Source organism: Typha latifolia, chromosome 5 (assembly GCF_019914945.1).
Source record: "Typha latifolia isolate L0001 chromosome 5, TyphaL0001v2, whole genome shotgun sequence".
In the NCBI taxonomy this organism is placed as follows: Eukaryota; Viridiplantae; Streptophyta; class Magnoliopsida; order Poales; family Typhaceae; genus Typha; species Typha latifolia.
This window is the reverse complement of record NC_133090.1, coordinates 12,646,546-12,664,920: the sequence shown is the minus strand read 5'-3', so window position 1 is coordinate 12,664,920 and position 18,375 is coordinate 12,646,546. Positions and strand designations below refer to the sequence as shown.

The 18,375-nt window shown below is 37.5% G+C and overlaps 3 protein-coding genes across 12 annotated transcripts; 1 reads left to right on the top strand and 2 right to left on the bottom strand.

The window, feature by feature from the left end:
• Positions 1-63: 63 nt before the first annotated feature.
• On the bottom strand, positions 64-5,541 carry LOC140788223 (uncharacterized). 2 transcript variants are annotated; one of them, XM_073137391.1, is made up of 10 exons: positions 5,416-5,541; positions 4,987-5,203; positions 4,678-4,871; positions 3,101-3,166; positions 2,937-3,020; positions 2,717-2,830; positions 1,490-1,542; positions 1,293-1,348; positions 1,119-1,219; positions 64-676 (listed from the first exon to the last, which is right to left on the bottom strand). In XM_073137391.1, the coding sequence occupies exons 1-10, from the start codon at positions 5,533-5,535 to the stop codon at positions 236-238; spliced, it is 1,446 nt and encodes a 481-aa protein (XP_072993492.1). In that variant the 5' UTR covers positions 5,536-5,541; the 3' UTR covers positions 64-235. The 2 variants fall into 2 exon arrangements, with proteins under 2 accessions (XP_072993492.1, XP_072993493.1); XM_073137392.1 differs by lacking the exons at positions 1,490-1,542; positions 3,101-3,166 and having other exon boundaries at positions 2,937-3,061; positions 4,678-5,478.
• A 545-nt stretch (positions 5,542-6,086) lies between these two features.
• Positions 6,087-7,376, bottom strand: LOC140789162 (tryptamine hydroxycinnamoyltransferase 1-like). The gene has a single exon (XM_073138769.1). It carries the CDS (start codon positions 7,374-7,376, stop codon positions 6,087-6,089), a length of 1,290 nt encoding a protein of 429 aa, XP_072994870.1.
• A 994-nt stretch (positions 7,377-8,370) lies between these two features.
• On the top strand, positions 8,371-17,880 carry LOC140788101 (uncharacterized). Of its 9 annotated transcripts, none has more exons than XR_012108963.1 (12): positions 8,371-8,445; positions 8,777-8,875; positions 9,187-9,330; positions 10,117-11,112; positions 11,261-12,320; positions 12,426-12,727; positions 13,748-13,854; positions 15,447-15,600; positions 16,541-16,693; positions 16,927-17,109; positions 17,249-17,401; positions 17,488-17,880. XR_012108963.1 is itself a non-coding variant. In XM_073137225.1 (11 exons), the coding sequence occupies exons 1-10, from the start codon at positions 8,407-8,409 to the stop codon at positions 17,062-17,064; spliced, it is 3,192 nt and encodes a 1,063-aa protein (XP_072993326.1). In that variant the 5' UTR covers positions 8,371-8,406; the 3' UTR covers positions 17,065-17,109; positions 17,536-17,880. The 9 variants fall into 9 exon arrangements, 4 of the variants coding, with proteins under 4 accessions (XP_072993326.1, XP_072993325.1, XP_072993324.1 ...); XR_012108964.1 differs by lacking the exon at positions 8,371-8,445 and adding an exon at positions 8,508-8,603; XM_073137225.1 differs by lacking the exon at positions 17,249-17,401 and having other exon boundaries at positions 17,536-17,880.
• The last annotated feature ends 495 nt before the right edge of the window (positions 17,881-18,375 follow it).

Genomic DNA, 18,375 nt, shown 5'->3' with positions numbered 1-18,375 from the left:
AGAATCACTAGCTAAAGCAATACTCAAATTATTATCAACTATATAATGAAGTGAGAAACTGACTAGTTCTGTAACCAATGAATGTATATTATTTACCAATGAATCTGAACATATAACCAATGAATCCTTACATTGATATATCTAAATGAGAGGAAAAAAAAAACAAATCATAGCAGAAATATTTCCTCATGGCTCCATGCTTTCCACGTTTTGTAATCTTTGACCGGCGAAGAAGTCACTTGGGATAAAGGATATCATAGTGGCCAGGCCTATATAGCAAGATTACATAGGGCACTTGTTGATCTGAAGAAGAGATGTTGCTTGTGCTTGAGCCACTTTTCTCAGAAGAGCCAATCTCTGGAAGAGTTGCAGTGCCCCTAACATCAGTTGCATGGATTTCAGCAGCGTCACTCGATCGAGAAGGATCTGCTGCCGAGATGGAAGTTGTTGAAGAAGAACAAGTCTTTCTACTGAAGCTTGGGAGAGTATCCGAAACTGTGGAACTCGTGGAGATCAACTCAGGAGTGAAGTCATGGTGGTTCAGTTGCACGGTTCCAGAAAGCAAGGAAGTATCAAGATTCTCCAGTCGTATGGGAACGCGTAATGCATTGGAGAGAGCAATGATATGCACATTGTCAACTTCTATGCCCATTGGGAAGACTTCCTCCTGGCAGTACTGTCGCCATGAAAGAACATCAACAGGAGAAAAACAAGTAGTAAGCATCCGGATCTGGCGAGAGTTCCTGCTTGACTGTAACAGCAGAGATATAAAAAGGATGCACATATATTGTGTTCGATTCCCCAACTTGATTACACCACTAAAGATCAAAATAAATCAGAAAATCTTCCTTTTTAATGGAAATAACATTCATCATTCAAGGGGTATATTTCTTCAGAAAGAAAAAAAGAAATCCACTTTCTAGGAAATCAGGCTGATTGCAAGAAGATTGGCATAAAATACTATTTAATCTAATAAGAGTAATAAAGACTATCATATAGCAAATCTAGAAGATTGTTGATCAGATTATGTTGAGAAAGATGCAATTATTTACCATAGTTACAAACAGAACAGTGTAATATTTTCTGGCGGAAGGTGATAAGGTAGTGGCAATTCATACCTCAATCATACTTTGCTGTTTCATCGCACCCAAAAATGGTTTGTAAAAATCTTCCCTCTTGCAAATCTCAAGAGAAGTGACTAATCTAAGGAAAGACAAAACTGACCAACAAACTATATTATATACTGAATCATGGGGGCACAAAAAGAAACAGACTTGTTCGACAATTCTCACAGGCGCTTGATTCAAGCTCATCCAGACTCCGGTCCAAGAGCTCTTCATGAGTGAATCTACAGAGAAAAGCTTTGCGTTTTTCAGCAGAAAAAATATTGCTGAAAGAAATAACAGAGAACGAAATTTGCCAAATAATGTGATCATCTGGATAACTGCTCCTAAACCACATACTCCCAAGCAACATAACATTTATTTACATTATATTAGTAAATTTCCCTTCTGGAATTTCTCTGAGAAAGGAACGGAAGTCCTGGAAAAAAACAGACGTCATATTGATAAACCAAATGAACAATTCAGAGAGAATATAAAATAGTGTACAAGGAGGTACCTTTGAGGAAAAAGTCTAGGTTCATGTAAAGCATAAAAGATAACAAAAATGTACACTGGGAAATGCTCCACTTGATGAAAAAGGTATAGGAACTTCCAGTTTTCTTTTATATCTTTATATTAAATTGAAGAAATAGTAGGAAACTGATAGAAACTGAAGATAGTTAATAAGAATCTTGTATCATGACCGCAGGAGTTTGGGACATTGTTATCATCAGTGGAAATGAAGGTATATACATCTAACACGATTTAACTTGGTAAGTGTTGATATGATTATTGTCGTACCCAAGTTTTCAAAACTTTCTGATGCAACAGCGCCTTCAACACAATATTCTTGCATGTAAACCAACTTACTATACTTGTTTTTCTAGATCTATAATAATACAGAGTAGAGTATCTTGTACTGTAGTTTTCACATATTCAAGTAAAGAGAAGTTTCATTTTATTAGCTCTCATCATATGGTTCGCACATTGACTTGGATAGTCCACTAATCTATAAAAGATCAGAATGAAACAACTTTCATGTGTGACCGTGTAATTGAGCTTGTCCTAGAATAAGACTCTTAAGTTACTTGGCAACATTTTGGGCTAGAGTAACACAAAGAAATATCTTATATTATGTGGTGCATAACAGCCTTTTGATACTAAATGGATGTTGAAGAGAATTGATGTTTGATTTCCATTTAAGGTTAAATATCTTATAGCTATTTTATTTGTCTAAAATTGATGGCATATATGTACAAAAACTTAAAGGGAAAGAGCATTTGATAGATGATTTTTGCATTAGGACTTGCATGACATCATCTTTAATTTTTCACATGTGGTAGCCAGCATGTGATGCATTAAATCATTAAAGGAGCCCAGAAAGAAGAGTAATGGATCGATTGTCACCAATTATTATGAATCCATATGTTTTAGAATTGAAAAATCAACAAATTTTCTAGAAAATTGTCTCAAACTCACAATGTTCATCAGGATGAGCAGGTGATAAGTAAAATATACCAGTTAAAATGGTCATTAGTAAAGAATATATGCAGAAGTACATGATAAATGAAATTACATCTACTTATGAATTGGTAAACAGGAAAAGGAATTACTTCAAACAGGGAAATAAAGAGTTTTTCATTCTCCTCACAATCCAGCTTATACAGTTCGAGATGATCAATAATGCGATCAACCTCATCTTCATCTTGCATCTCAACAATATGCTCCTGTTTACAGATTCCAAATTAGAACCTGAAAGCAGGAAAACCAAAGAGTATCACCACATTATGGAGAACTACAGTAATTCAAGAAACAAAAAAGGGAAACAAGAACCAGGTAGGAAAATAGGAAACTTCGGAAGAAGCAGTTGCCATCTCGACGTGTTCGTCTGAAGGAAGAATATTTTTCTTCAAGAAGCTGGCAGAGGGTTCATTTATCAAGGCAACTGTTTCCAAATCCTGATAATATTAAAGTTAAACTAGTCATGAAAAATAAACCTTGATTTTCTCCTGTATGATGTAATTATCTGACGAGTATTCAGCAGCTAATTCTGAAAGTGATTCCTGCAATATCAAAATTCTTCTACGTAAAGAATGCACATGAAATATGAAACTCATACTTCCATGAAAATGTTTCAGAAAGATTCACGAGTAAGATTTTTAGCAGAATGCTAGGAGAGCAAGCATCCAGTTCTATCTAAGGAGGCACTGATCTAATAAAGAACTTTTGCAAGAAAGATGAACAGAATCAGATGGCTGATCCATACAGCTTGGATCTGTGGTTTCATTTCACATCTTAGTTGACCAACGAATATGATAAACATAACTAGTCAACCTGTAAAAGTATCTTAAGAGTTTAACAGCTTTTTAATAATGTGGCAAGATACAGGGTGGTGCAAAATATTGGCATAATACAGCTTCACACTTGCTTGTTTAAACCTTGTAACATATTACAGCAAACCCACAAGTAATATCCTTCCAGGAATTGGGAAAGCATTGAGGTTTTGACCTATTTAATCAAACTCCGAAAAAAAAAGATGAATAACAAATCAAAAGGCATAGCCATAGTTATGCAGCATGCCCTGTTGTGGTTTGATTTAACTTTTTAGGTTATGGATGGTTAAATAGTGAACTGCGAGGACTAGTGTCCCTATTTAGACTCTTCTTGACTAAGTTCTGCATCTTTTGTTTGGAAAACTAAACACCAGAGATAAAGAAACTTCCAATTTTTTTCATATCTTCAAACTTTCCCACAAGATGCTTTAATCTAGCACCCAACATTCTATCTATTTTCTGGTCAGTATGGCCAAAGACTAGGAAGTTTAATATGCATGGTACCTGATAGGAGAAAGAAGTTTAATCCATGCGAGCTCCCTTACTGGTCAAAGATAGTACACATGCTAAAAGAACATATGCCATATCATTTTAAGACATCCATTGCAAACTATACTAAGAAAAAGTCCAATATTTTTAGAAAAAGTCTGTTCAATAACTTCAATTTATCCTCACGTCCTTCATTGCTGATAACATGCAGATGCTGGTAAGTGGATCCAGTTACAGAGATAAATATGTAAAAATGTTTATGCTTAGTTACAAGACTATTTTGAAATATATTACCAAGAGTACAGTTAACCCTACCAAGTTAATTATTCCACCAATATGCTGGTGGTCTGTCATACTAAGCATGTGATTTTCTCGAGATTCTAGAAAAAATCAGCAAAACTGCAACTTAAGAAGGTCTAATCCATCTCTGTCTAATGCAATTTCTAGTATTCATTTGTTTCAAAATGGATCCAACTAAAGTTCAGCTGGTAGAACATGCTACAACTAAAATTATCAATCGTTTATTAATCTCGAACAGCTTAATCAGAGTCCTATAAAATATGAAAACCTGTAAAAGTGTTACCTTGTGATGCATCTGACTCAAATTTGATATTTATGGTATGGCTTCTAACGTAAACACTTAATTTTAACCATTTGCAATTTATTGGGAATGCAGTGATCTAAGGGGAAATTCAACAAGCATTTTCAAGATTCTCACTTCATACTAGAGATTTGGATTGAGATTCACAGACCTTGTCCCCAATGGTGGGACGCATGTCTTCCTTCGCGATGGGAGGTGACCACGGAAGCACCAGCCGTTTCCTGATGCCCTTTCCTGCCGATTCATTCAGACTGCTCAATAAGCTGATGTCTGCTGACCCCGCCGCTCCAGGCTCCGCAACGGGTAGTGACGGCGGAAAAAACAGCCGTTTCCTGATATTCTTTCCTGCCAAGACATTCGAATTGCTCAATATGCTGGTGTCCGCCGTTCCAAGATTCGGCCTAGTGCCCATTTTTCTTGTCTCCCGTAAGCTTAATGGCTTTCCAGTGAAGCAATTTACCCTCGTCGAGGAGAAGAGGCTTGTGAACTGGCCGCGGAATGGATAAAGGAGGAAGCCGATAATGTTTAGAGGACAAGGGCATCTCCTTGATCTCCCCTTCTTCCTCCTCGCTCGGTTCCTCTTCTTCGTCATCGTAGCCGTCGTCATCATCTTCTTCTTCTTCCTCCTCCTCTTCGTCATCGTAGCCGTCGTCATCATCATCTTCTTCTTCTTCCTCCTGGTCATAGATTAAAGAAAAGCAAAGAAACACAGGAGACGCCGAAAAAATTTAGATCAAATCTATCATTGGAGCCCTAAGAAGAGAAATTGAAACTTTGCTTCTCGATCTTGATGAAAGATACAGCAAGATACACCGGAAGACCACCCACGGAGAGACCAAGAAACAGAGATTCAGGTACAAATTACAGAACTGAATCATGTGATACTAGCCTCGATGGGAGCGAGATTGAGAATTCCCTTGTCCGCAGGAGGAGGAGGAGGAGGCGAAGAAGAAGAAGAAGAAGAAGAAGGAGAAGAAGTATTTCCCGCCCCCGCGATTCCACTCCACATTATTGTTTGTCTGGTTTTCTTGCATGTAAACCCCTCTAAAGGCCTCTATTTATGTATATATTCCTCTGGATTTTTTTACTTTCATGTGTACCTTTAAAAATATTTATTTGTATGTGTATTCCTTATTTTTACATATGCCTCTCACATGTTATAATTGGATGGTTAATGACAATTAATTTAAATTACTTGTTAAGGGTTTATAATTTTTGCAAATCTGATCTTTATGTTTTTATTATATATATTAAATTTGATACTATCTATCATCCTTTCTCTTATAGATTATGAGCTCATAGGACTATGATAATGATAGACTATGCAAAGAGGCAGCTCCCTAATATATATAGTAGGCATTTGAGTGGAATTTAATAAAGATAGATCACAACATACTTAAAATCATGCCTATATAATACTTTGCGAAAAATTCATCCAACATCAATTTTACTGTGTTTACTAGGAGAATCAGACTTATAACTTTGACTATTCTATTAATTATCTTGAAACAAGCAAATATTTGAAATTATAACATCTCTAACTTGAAAGCAAATTTCTAACTAGTCCAAAGAGTGAGATATCTGATTCAGAATACTAGAATGCCTTTCAAGCAAGGACACAAACACATTTACTCCACCATTGTCACCCAACACAGGAAGGAAGACTACTAGACCATCCAAGGGCACCCAGGTAAGCAGCAGACCACACATACCAAGCCCACCTCCAAAATCCACCTCATGATACCTAAACCTCAGCCAACTATCAATTTCAACATCAGGGCATAGCACATTCCCTTCCAAAGCGTACACTGGAACAAGCTCTTCATCTCCATAGATCTCGCCGAAGTCGACGAACGACCGGAAGTAACGTGCGTCAATCTTACTTACGCCGTCGTGGATAACCCTCGCCGCCGCCGGCAAGCCTCCTTCTACGAGTAGCTTCACGTTGGCCTCAGGGCATGCGTTGAGTACAACGTTGCCGAAGTACTCATTGGGTATGTTTAGCTTTGTTCTTCCATTGACTGAGACCCTTGCAGTAGTATGCTGGGAATATTTTAGCCCACGAGAGATGGTTATCTTCCTCCATATGTGGCTTGCTAAGGCCTCGAAGGTGGTGCACTTGTTTGTAATGCTAGACTTCAGCTTGGATATGAACTCTAAGGAGTAGTGTAGCAGTGTGCTTGTTATCTTGCTGGGATCTACTGAGGTTTGATTTAGACGTAGTAGGTTTTGGTTTGGTTCCATGGGCAAGAACTCGAAACCTCGGTGCTGAAATTCGGACCACGGCGGGCTTCGCGGTGTGAGCAAAGATCGATCGTGGACCGGAGGTCGGTCGATCGGCAAACCGCGCACCGTTTCGCCCCACGTGACGAGGAAGTGGCTCATCGACTCCCCGTCGGCCACCGTGTGGACGTGCGTCATGCCGATCACCACCCCGCCGCAGTTGAATCGGTTGATCTGGACCTGGAACATACATCGAACACCTTCCGTGGGAGGGTGAAGCTGCCTTAACTCCGGCGATGGCTTGAGAGGGAGGTGGTCGGAGAGGTTACCGTCGACAGTCGCTTCGACTAGTAGCGCGCCGCCATCGTCGTCTCCGATCACGAGGCATGGGCGGCGGCGCTCGTGGGTGTAGCCAAGCCGTGAAGTGAGCGCGGGGAAGCGGGGTAGGGTCTTCGACAAGCCGTCGATGAGCGCCTCGTTGGTCGGCGTCGGAGGGGCGAAGGCGTAGAGGACCGCCACGTGGATGTTCGACGCGAAGCGGTCGAAGATGGAGAGGGGCAGCTCGGAAGGACTTGTTTTTGGATTTCCATGGGGTAAGACGGTAGACCTTTGCACTTGCACCTTCATAGGTATGCATGCATGCATTGGAAGCATGTACGTGGGGTACTTGTATAGATTGGGACGAAGAACTGAGCATCTCAAATGGTGACACGTAGGGTGAGCGAGTGTTGACGATGCACGTAGGAAGCCACCAGAGATGGTTCGTAGATTTTGACTTCTAGAGAGTGGAATGGAGTTTTCTCGTCATCTTTCAACTGTCTTGTTTAATAGATTGGTTGTCTGGTTCCTGGGTTGGAAGAGTAGATAAAGGCAAGGTTTTGGCTTTTATCCATCCAAATTGAGAGAGGGACTTTAAATTTTCCACTCTTAAAAATTATACAATTTTATTATTAAAAAAAACATATATATTAAATTTTTATTATAATTTTTTATATAATTGCCACCAAAAACTTTTTAAATATTATAATTACCATTACATTCCTGAACTTAGATTAAGAAAATACTATTTTATCATTGTAAATTGTATAACTTTGTTTGAAAGCTATTTAATATTACTCGATATTAGATCACAATATAAAATAAACTTATGTTTTACAAGGAAAAAATTTACGATAAATATTTTACATTATACTTCAACAAAAAGGGTAACTTAGTAAATACGTGCATTTATTAATTTTATTAATCATACGTTAGAAATTCGCAAGTGTATGATGTCACAAACTAACTATGATAATTCTAAAATAATAAAAAAAATTAGTAGTGGCAATTTTAATATTTTGAAGAATGTAGTGATAATTAGAATATTTCTAACCTTTTTTTTTTTTGAGAAAGAATTGCTCGTAGTTAGATATATCATTAATTCAAATAATAATAATTATTATTATAATTATATATTCTAACCCCATTTATACCTCTTAATTAGTTCCCCATGAGAGGCTTATGCAATTGTTCCATGATAAACCCCAAATTGGGATTATAAGAACAATTGGGTGCATTCTGAAAAGTACCGTTTCCCGAATAAGCTCACCCGCCAAGGAGCCGCCTTGGCGCCAAAGTCCTCCGTTCCTTTCGTCGAACGCTCCGAAGGCGCTCCACAATGGCGAACTGCGGATACCACTCTCCTCAGTTCTCCGAGGTTAGACTTCGTGTCCTTCTTCTACATATCACTCGAATCCCCAAGCAGTGATCCCATCATCTCTTCGTTTGGGAATTTCTTCGAACAATTTACCGCTTCTGTTGATGCTTCTTTTAGGTTTTGGTAGATTCGGTGCTTTCTGAGGGATTCCAAATTGGGTATCCATCTTCCAGTGGAACTTTGGGTTTCTTTGATGCAAGACCTAGATGTCGTGTTGCGTTTCCGTAGGATTTGATGCGTTTTGTTTGGAAACACAGTGATTGTTTATTAGTACAATTTGCGTTTGGAGAGAATCCTGTTGATGATTATAGAGGATTCTTTTGCATTACAGGACGCAGCTTGGCTTCCACCTTGGCTTCAACCCCATCAACTTCCTACTTTTAGGGATCATGCTGGAGATAATGGCAGCATTTCTTTGCTGCCTTCTGAGGTATGGGTTTAAATATCAATTAGATACCTTAGTCATCTCCTCTACTTTTCTTATTAGAAATGTGATTAGTAGATTCACCTTATTTTTTTTATGAATGAAAAGGTTTCTTAATCCATTATTTTCTTATATTATAGTCCACAGATCAAGCTAGAGATCTAGAACTGTAATTATCTACTAAGCAACTCCTTATTAGATTACAAGGAACTCTGGACTGTGGAATAAATATATTTAGTCTCTTATTTTTTAGTTATTAGTCTTTTATAATTTCTAATATAAAGATTCTTGGTATTGTTTCTATCGTCATTTGTCAGGGTGTGTCATTTTTTGAAGAAAACATGCATGAGAAGCAGAGTGGCCACTGTTCCACAAGGAATGATGCTGAATATTCCAGTTTCTGTTTGTACTTATCTGGAGATGGCAATTCACGTAATGGGAATACTCCATCTTCTGGGAATGTATGTCTTTTAATATCATCTCTATTATCCATAACATCCTTCTTTATAAAAATGTCATTCATCATGCATAGAAGCTGCCAAAATTTTGCCAGTACTTGTGTTGAAAATGTTGCTGAGAAAAGCTACTTACTCTACATAAATATATCTGCCCCTGTTACCTTATTAATTATTATGCAATGACCAGCTTGAATTGAGTAAAAAGTGTCTCAAGAAAGATATGTCCCTTATGTTCATTTCAGATTGGTTTCTCCTTTATAGATATTATTCCTTCCTCACCACTTAAGTACCTACTAAAAACAAGGTAACAATCATGCACTTTTAACTACATTATGGACACTAATGGCTGAGGACCTCTCTTGGAACCAGTTTTGCCATTTGTCCAATCTTATCATCCTTGAGGTCATTGGGCAATCTTTGCAATTCTGAAACTTGACTCATTTACATGCTTATGTTTTACTGCGAAAGTACTTGTGGGTTTCCTCTTCTTTGCAGTTTTTAACTATATGATCTGTAGCACTGCAGGTTCCTTCACTTCTATAATTTGTCAGCTTTGGAGTCGTGTAGAACTTTTCTGAATGATTATCAGTTCTTGTTAACTCCAAGAATTTTGATGTTGGTAATAATCACAGTATAAGAAGATTTGTCATTTGTTAATAACTTACATTGACAAATTAATAAAAGGATAACATTCATTATAATTTAGTGTAGGTTTCCGAGATATAATAAATCAAATTCTTTCCTGTGATATATACATCTGACTTTCTTCTCATTTTCTCCTTTCAACAGGCACTGAATTTTTCTCTGCATCTTTCAACAAGTGGTGCATCACAACTATCCTCAGGTCAAGCTAATGATAGACCTCAAATGATCAAATTTGACAATGAAGGCTCATCATGTGGACTTTTTATTGAAGCTCTAGCAGTTCAGAACAATGAAAATTTTCTTCATGAAGTGAAGAATGGAGCCCCTGAATCAGATGAGTCACTAGGAGGCTGCAAACCACCCATCAAAACAATCTTACAGCCCCTCGGCAAACCTGAAAAGGACAGTGGACAGAAGTTTCTTGGAGAGGTTGATCATCGGAAACTGAAGGCAGGCATTGGTGATGCAGTTGAGCTTTCAATTGCTGCCTCTGAAGCTATTGTAATTGCAGAAATGGTGTGCCATAGCTTACATTCTGATTCTTTACCAGCTGCTGCTATCTTGGAAGCTGCTCTCCGGCTTAAGCAAGCACGGAATCAATTCTTTCTGAATGACATAGAGGCTGATGGTGCCTTCTTAGACCATGAAGTCGATGAGACCAATTTGCTTTTGGAGTTGGATGAAAATTCTATGTCAGATGCATTTCGTGATGTTGGTTTATCTTTTCCTCAAAGTATTCAATCTTCTGATAATTCATTTCATGGTGGACTGTCTTCTGATGATGCTGTCAGTTCAGATCCCAAACAGCATCAGAATTCACATACCAGTTCTTTGCCTTATCTGGGGACATATATCCCAGAAAGCTTTTGTATGGAAACACAAAACGGGAACTTGAGGACTCAAGATACTGATTATATTGGAAACATTTCCCCAGCAAATCATGGAGCTTCTAGTAAGCCATTAGAAGATTTGCCTCCACTACTGACCTCTATGAATCAAGTGAAATCCTCCTCTTCTCAACCTTTTGCAAATTCATGTTCTGGAAATGAATATATAGCTCTCACACCAAACTTGACCCAGAATGCAGATGCTTTAACTGGAATCAAGGATGACATGGAAGAAATTCATGATATTATTGAGGTAAACTAGAAATGTCCTTTTACGGTTTTACCAGCTAAACTCACTCGGTAAAATGGGATGTCATGAAAACTAAATCATATATCTTTCATTTTTCTTGCTTCACTTTGTCCAACGTTTCTTATTGTTATACATTTTCTCTTTCTAAAAGGGTGGAGATTTCAATCTGCAAGGGGATGCAACTACAAGGAAGCACATAAGAGAAGTATTTGATCAGGAGACTAGCTTCATTTCAGAGTCCATGTACAGCACTGAGGGATGCCCTCTAGCTCAGAAAATAGAAGCTGACAATGAGATAATTGCATCTTCAAGCACGCCGTTAGTCGACACATGTAGATCTTCTAATAGGATAATTGAAAAGACTGATGGAGTAGACTCACTAGATCACATTGCATCTCCTACCTTACTGTTAACTGAACCCATGTGTTCTGTGGTGCCATGTAGCATATCTCTCAATGAGGTGCTTACTGATGATGGAGTTAACAAGAAGGTGGCTGGGGAGGATGGTAAAAGCTTCATCAATCCTGAAAAAGCTGAGGACCAAATGTTGAATGGAGATGCTTTATCAGTTTTACAACAAGAGAGCCAGTCTCCTAAGTCTTTGGTTCAGAAAGAGAAATCTGTTCGTCCAAAAGTTATTGCTGGAAGTTCTGGTTTGCCAAGACGGAAGAAGTTTAATTCTCTGAAGCCTTACAGCACGATAACACCTGCTTTGGACATAATAGGGAATGGTGTCATTCCTTATAAATCAGTTGCATCAATTAATACGGCAACAAAGATAAGAGATATTTTTCCTTCTGAAGGGAACACTAACGATTTTGAGCACAATGATGAGGAAAGCAATGGACTTTCTGCTTTTGCAGAGACAAAGGATAATGATACTGCTTTTGTCGTTCGGCAGCACAAGAGTTTCTCAGCACTCGTGTTTAATAACAAGAAGCGTCGCATTCAGGCTTGCAATATGATATCCAGTATCGATGTTGAAGATAATAGTTTAAAAGGACTATTAGCATTAGAAAAGAGTAAATATAAGAATTCCACAAGCAAGCCTAGACGTGGAAACCTAACCAAGATTCTGTCAAATGTTCCTTTACAAACAACTTTGCCTTCTATTCCTTCCAATAAGCTTGTCATTCAGAAGAAGAGAGTCCAGTTCTTAGAAGCTGAACATAATATTCGAAACGCCAAGATTAGCAGGCAGAAGTCTAATAGTGGGGCTTATCATAAGTTTTTTATTCTGCTGTTTAATTTGATTTTGGTATTTATGTTGATACATAATATTTTTGCATCAGAATCCTGACTAGGATTTTTTGTAGGTTCACAGTGCAGAACAAGTAAAAGGAAGGAGTCCAGCTTGAAGAAAAGGTCCGGAAATGGGAAAGGAAAATCCAACATTTTGAAAAGTTGTGCCAGGTCAAATGCAGAAGAAATGATATTTCAAGGAATAGAATTTTTGTTGACTGGATTTGCAAGTCGCAAAGAAAAGGAACTTGAGGTATTAATCAGAAAGTTCGGGGGTTATATTCTTCACAAAGTACCGGCCTGCCCATCAAATATAAGAGGAAAGTTGATGAAATCTGCAAGCTGGAAGCCCCCAATAATACTGTCCCCTAAAAAGGTTTGTCATAGATTTCAAAAAATTGTGATTCTTGTCATTCTGATTATCAGCTAATCATAATTACAAAACCGCTAGAGAAACTCAGCTTAATGAGCAACATGTAGAAAATATATTTGTAACTATCTACTTGTGGATTACAAAGTAGAAATTATGGGTAAATTCCTATTCTTTCATTATTAAATTGAAAGGAAAATCTTGTGGATTGTTTGTTAGATGCTTTTCCTGTTAGTACATTGTTTTTCTCATTTCTGACTAAAATAATATGAGGCTACTTGAAAATGATTAAATCAAGTGCATGATCGATTATTTAATTGGTTTGTCATGATACTGCCAATTTCCTGCTAAATTAAAAAGATGCGGTTACTCTTAATAGTCCCATAATTTTCAAAATGGACATGTGGTGTGTATATGTATGCCTGTATTGTTTCTCACATTTGTAGAAATGATCAACCTTTTGTTCTATATTCTCACGGTGATGTCCTTTAGTTATGACTATGAATAGCCACAAAAGAAGAGCATTCTGAGTAATTTGTTTGGATTGCTTTTGAAGATTAAAGAGGTCATCTGACAAAAGACTAGAGCGCACGTATGTGCTTTGACTATGCAGGCATCTTTGACTACCCAACACCCTTGTTTCCCAGCACATTCACATGTATAATATATTTACGTGCAGCATCACAGTAATCATATCATTGTCATTCAGATATGACCTTGGGATCTGGACTTTTAAATGTAATTGGTTAGTGAAAATCAGTAAAGGCATATACACATTATATTATCCTCTGGAAAAGATATTTTCCTTTATTTCTGTTGGAGATTCTTTTGTGTTTCAAAAAGCACGGAACACACACACATTTATATTATCATCCAAAATAGATATCTTCCTATACTTTCATTGGAGATATTTTTTCGTACTTCCTCAGTTAAGGTCTCTAGATCTGCTAGAATAACCTAATATATGTGAAAGCTTTTGCATTAGCTTGGTGATTGACTAGGTCTGTGCCACATATGTTAAGACAGGTATCAACTAATAAGTTCCTATATGGCTGTGCAACTGGTGCCTGGATGTTAAATGCTCATTGGCTTGTTGATTCACTCCGGGCTGGTTCATTATTGACTCCTTGGAAGTAAGTAAAACTTTACAGAATTAGTAGGCTTAGTGATCTTGCTTTATGACATACTCGTTAGTTCTTATCTTTTATTATCTCCCTACTTTTTAAAGTAAATATATAAAAGAAACAAGATTTATTCCATTTCCCCTCCATTAGTTTGTATCTCCTGGTGTGCTAGTGGTCCACCAAGATTTCGTGCATGCTTAAGTCCATCTTAGTTTTAGATCTTCTATCTTCATACATTCAAAGTTGAGTTATAAACTGCAGCTGGACTTGATCTATGCTATGCTTAAGTGACAAGGTTAGCATCCTTGAGCAAGATTGATAACTGCTCTGATCATCATAACAAACTTACCCTGTTGCAGTAACTGATTCAATCAACTAAAGAATGATGATCTGGCAGTACAAGCAGTGCAATTTTTTCCGTTTCCGTACTCTAAAATTAGTGTCGATGCATTTGTTTGCCTACTTTATTGATCTAGATAAAGAAACTTATTTTATAGTGTCCATAGATAATTACACTAAGACCTATGAACTATTGCTTATTTCCACGTACATCCCTTATTTTTTTTGCACAATGATTCTCGAAGCCAATGATGGTTGTGCTAGCGGCAAACTGGCATGTGTCACGAGGGGTGCCGCACGACACCTCTCCAAGCAGCTTCGCTGCTCGCCATAGACCAACTGTCACCATTCGCCGTCGTCTCGTCGCCCCCAAGTCGCCAATCGCACACGACGGGATGCCCTAGACTAAGGAGGAAGGAGTGGCAGGTTGGGTTGGATCAGGTGAAATAAAAATTTAAGTTGCAGATCTGGAGCCGGGTGGCGAGACCATGGTGAACGGTGACGATGAGGTCGTTGAGAAGTGGCGACGACTGGTCTATGACGAGCGGCGAGCGGTAAAGGTGAGTAGTCTTCCTCGTCCTTTTCTCTTCTTCTCTTCCAACATGTGCCGTGCTGTGCCGTGCCAGTTTGTGGTCGACACTACACGTGCCTTTGGCACGGCCATCCATGCTTGAAACTATGCAAAATCTCTCACCTCCTAATAGTGTTAATAAAAAATATCAAATGACTATTTTACCATCAACTTTGCTCTCATTTTGTTTTGTTGAAATAAGAATAAAGTTGTTCTTAGGGAGTCTTAAAATTGATCATGTGACACTTGCATGTTTAATGGAAGAATCTAACTTATGGCTAAAAGAGTGGGCATTTCAAAGGTTTTCTGTAGTTAAAGAAGTCAATGTGTCACAAAAAATAAATGAGAGGGTTTATATGAAATTTGGCATAAGTTCAGAAGGTGTAAGTGTAATTATCCCTAGATTTTACATCGCTTCTTGGGCAATATGAAATCATTGTCGATGGCTTGACATGGTTTCCACAATTGGATTTCATTTTCTATGAGCATTTAAGGTATTTACATTGTCTACATGTATTCTTTGAGCTCCTTGTGTTCTTTCTAGTCCGGTACTGCATCAATTAGGTATGGATAACAAAAGATTAAGTCTCATCCTTTTTCTCTTTCTGCAAAAGTAACTTGCTAAGAAAAATCCAGTGGTATTCTTGGGGTTCAACACTCTTGAATTCTTATACTGCTATCCTCTTGCTAGGTATCTAACTCGTCCAACTCAAGCCTTTAGGGAAAGCCGCTTGAGAATTGGAGAGCCACTTTGCTTAGAACACCGCAGTTTCATCTTTGATGGTGTTGGGATATTGCTGAATGGCAAAATCAGTTTCTGTTCCAAATTTTCTAATATTATAAAGGTAAATACAAATCAGCTGTCATTACAGCTGCAGTGAAATTTATACTAGATCGTTTGTCATGGTACCTTGTTATCATCATATTCTAATTCCTCTGTTTCTTGATTCTTAAATTTGTCCTATTCTGTTCTTTCTGTATGTTCCTATCAGATCTCTGTCATCTAAAACTTTCTTAGTTAAGGACAATGTCCGTGCTATTTGTAGAAGTAACTGCTACAATGGAGGAAAATTTCGAGCCTGTTGAATGAGATCATATAAGCAAATCAATAAACAATGAAGGGTTATTATTTGCAGAACCGATCCTATTTCTTGCTAATTTTACTCAAACCTCAGCTAATTTTGTTGTACAAGTATGACCTCCAGTTAAGTAAATAAGATCCTTTAACTTCTCTATATAGTTATATGATGAGTAGATATGCAAGCTTGTCCGTTATAGGGAAGATGGGAGTAAATAAATGTAAAATAGCTTATACCCTACAAATTATGTCTGAGAAGATAGAAGCATATGATCACCAAGCACTATTGCTTTTGCTATTTCAAATGATATAGAAGGGATGTTTTTTAAAACTGACATTCATTTCTGGAATTATATATTTCTCCAGTTCATTTTGCTTACTAACCTATAAGTGCTTTTAAATTTTAGCTGATTCTCTCTTTAACTAACCAAGGATCAGAAGAGATTTTTTTGTTTTTTTTGGTCAAACTAAGAGCCTTTTGATACTAATCCTTTCAAACAGCCATCAGATTTAATTGAAATCAAATTTCCTAATCATAATTGTCAGGAAACAAATCAAGTTCAAGTTTTTAGTTACATTTTTGCTCTGAAGAACACTCAATAAATGCACTTTTCATGTTGTTTCACCAAAATATATTGATGCCTTTTTGAACTGTGATATTTTGTCTCATTTTGACTACTAGTTTCCAATTTATTCTCATCTTTCAGCATGGAGGAGGTCAAGTTTTTACATCTATACAGCAATTAGTTCAAAGCTTGAAGGTTGGGAATACTATACAGGGTGCTATTCTTGTTGAAAATGAGGCAAGTGGGTCACGTCACCTGAAACACTGTGGTTTAGAGTACAATATACAGACGATCGTAAGTATTTCCTTTACATAGATAAACGTGGAAGCTAACAATGATGCTTTTTATTTTTAATTTCAAATGAGGGAAGTAGCTAACTAGGCCATTTAGTGTCTGACCAAATCTAGTGCCCCTAATTAGTATTTTTGTTCTTATTATTACACCAATGAACAGTAATGGTGACATTATAGACATCTCTTCTTCCTCAATCGATCTAACATATTTGTCCTTTCAATTTATTCATGCAGCCGGCCAGCTGGATCATAGATGTCCTTTTCTCTGGTAAACTGGTACCTTTCAAGAAGGATACTTTTTCACCATTGCATGGAATTAAGATCACAACATTCCCTCAAGAGCAACCAATTGATATGACTCAAGAGATATGATCTGTCAGCTAAATAGATATAGACTGGCTCCACTACTTCACAGAGGTAACCTATCTTTCATTGTTATTTACTTTACCGAATCATACGCTAGAGGTCTCTTATTATTCATCTTATGTTTTGGCTAAGTCTAGATCTTGTGACGATATTTAATACTAAATGGACATTGATGGATTGACATGGGCAGGCCAAGAGGAAAATGCATAAAACCCGCACCTTTCCACAGTTTCAGCATACACGATTGGTCACTCAAACAATACTAGGACAGACTAATACCTCATTTCACCTTTGAAGCATAGAAAATAGACATTAAAATCCTAAATGTAGAGTAAATGCACTGGTATGTCAGTTTACCAAAACCCAATACAGCCCGAAGCATTTTTCTACACCTATGGTTTGATCAGTGATGCATCTTTACACTATCAGGAATTACTGCAATCGGTTCTCTTCAAAATAATATGAAGCAGCTAACAGGTCACACATGAATCAACTCCATGCATGGGTTCCAGTTACTCAAGGTTCCTTGATATACCACGACAGGATATTCCAGCATGCAGTTCTTCTTCTTGTGGTGTTTGTAATCACATCCATCGAAGCTAGATAGTATGATGTCAAGGCTGGCTTCTTCTCAGAATGAATGCTCTTTGAACCCTGCTGTCGACTACTCTTTCTTGTAAACCTTCACTGTAAGTTTTTATTTGGAATATATATCAATAGGAGCAGACGAGTGTTCTTCTGGCAAAACTTATATGATGTTATTGTACGTGGATCTGCATCTGCCATTGATCTGATTTATAAATATACAAGAGGGTTCTCTTATTTTTCGAGAATTTGTATACACTTGGCATACACATCCAAGGATCAGAATGGTCTGCAGATGCGCAAGATGATCGTTTTGTCCAGTCTTATTATCAAATATGGAATTTGGATCTATAATTATTTATCCATGCACTTCCAACATCAGTTTCAGAAAACATCTACGTCCATATCGAATTTTCTTCTTCTTCTTTTTTCTCCTTCCAAACAATATACCCAAATAAGTGAGTAACGTATTTATTCACTTATTAACATATATTTTGCATATGTATATAAAAATCAACATCTTGAGTTAGTGGGTATGCGTATATATGAAAGCATTATTACACCAAAAATCGTTGAACAGTTCGGGCATCCACGTGTAGTCTCGTCAGAACTAAGGTAGTCAAAAATTCACTATGCATATATGTGGTTGAGACTTGAGACCACCCATCCTTTCCTTTGTATCATCAACCATTCCCTTCTACTTTTCCAGCCAACAATACCATTATTAAATGC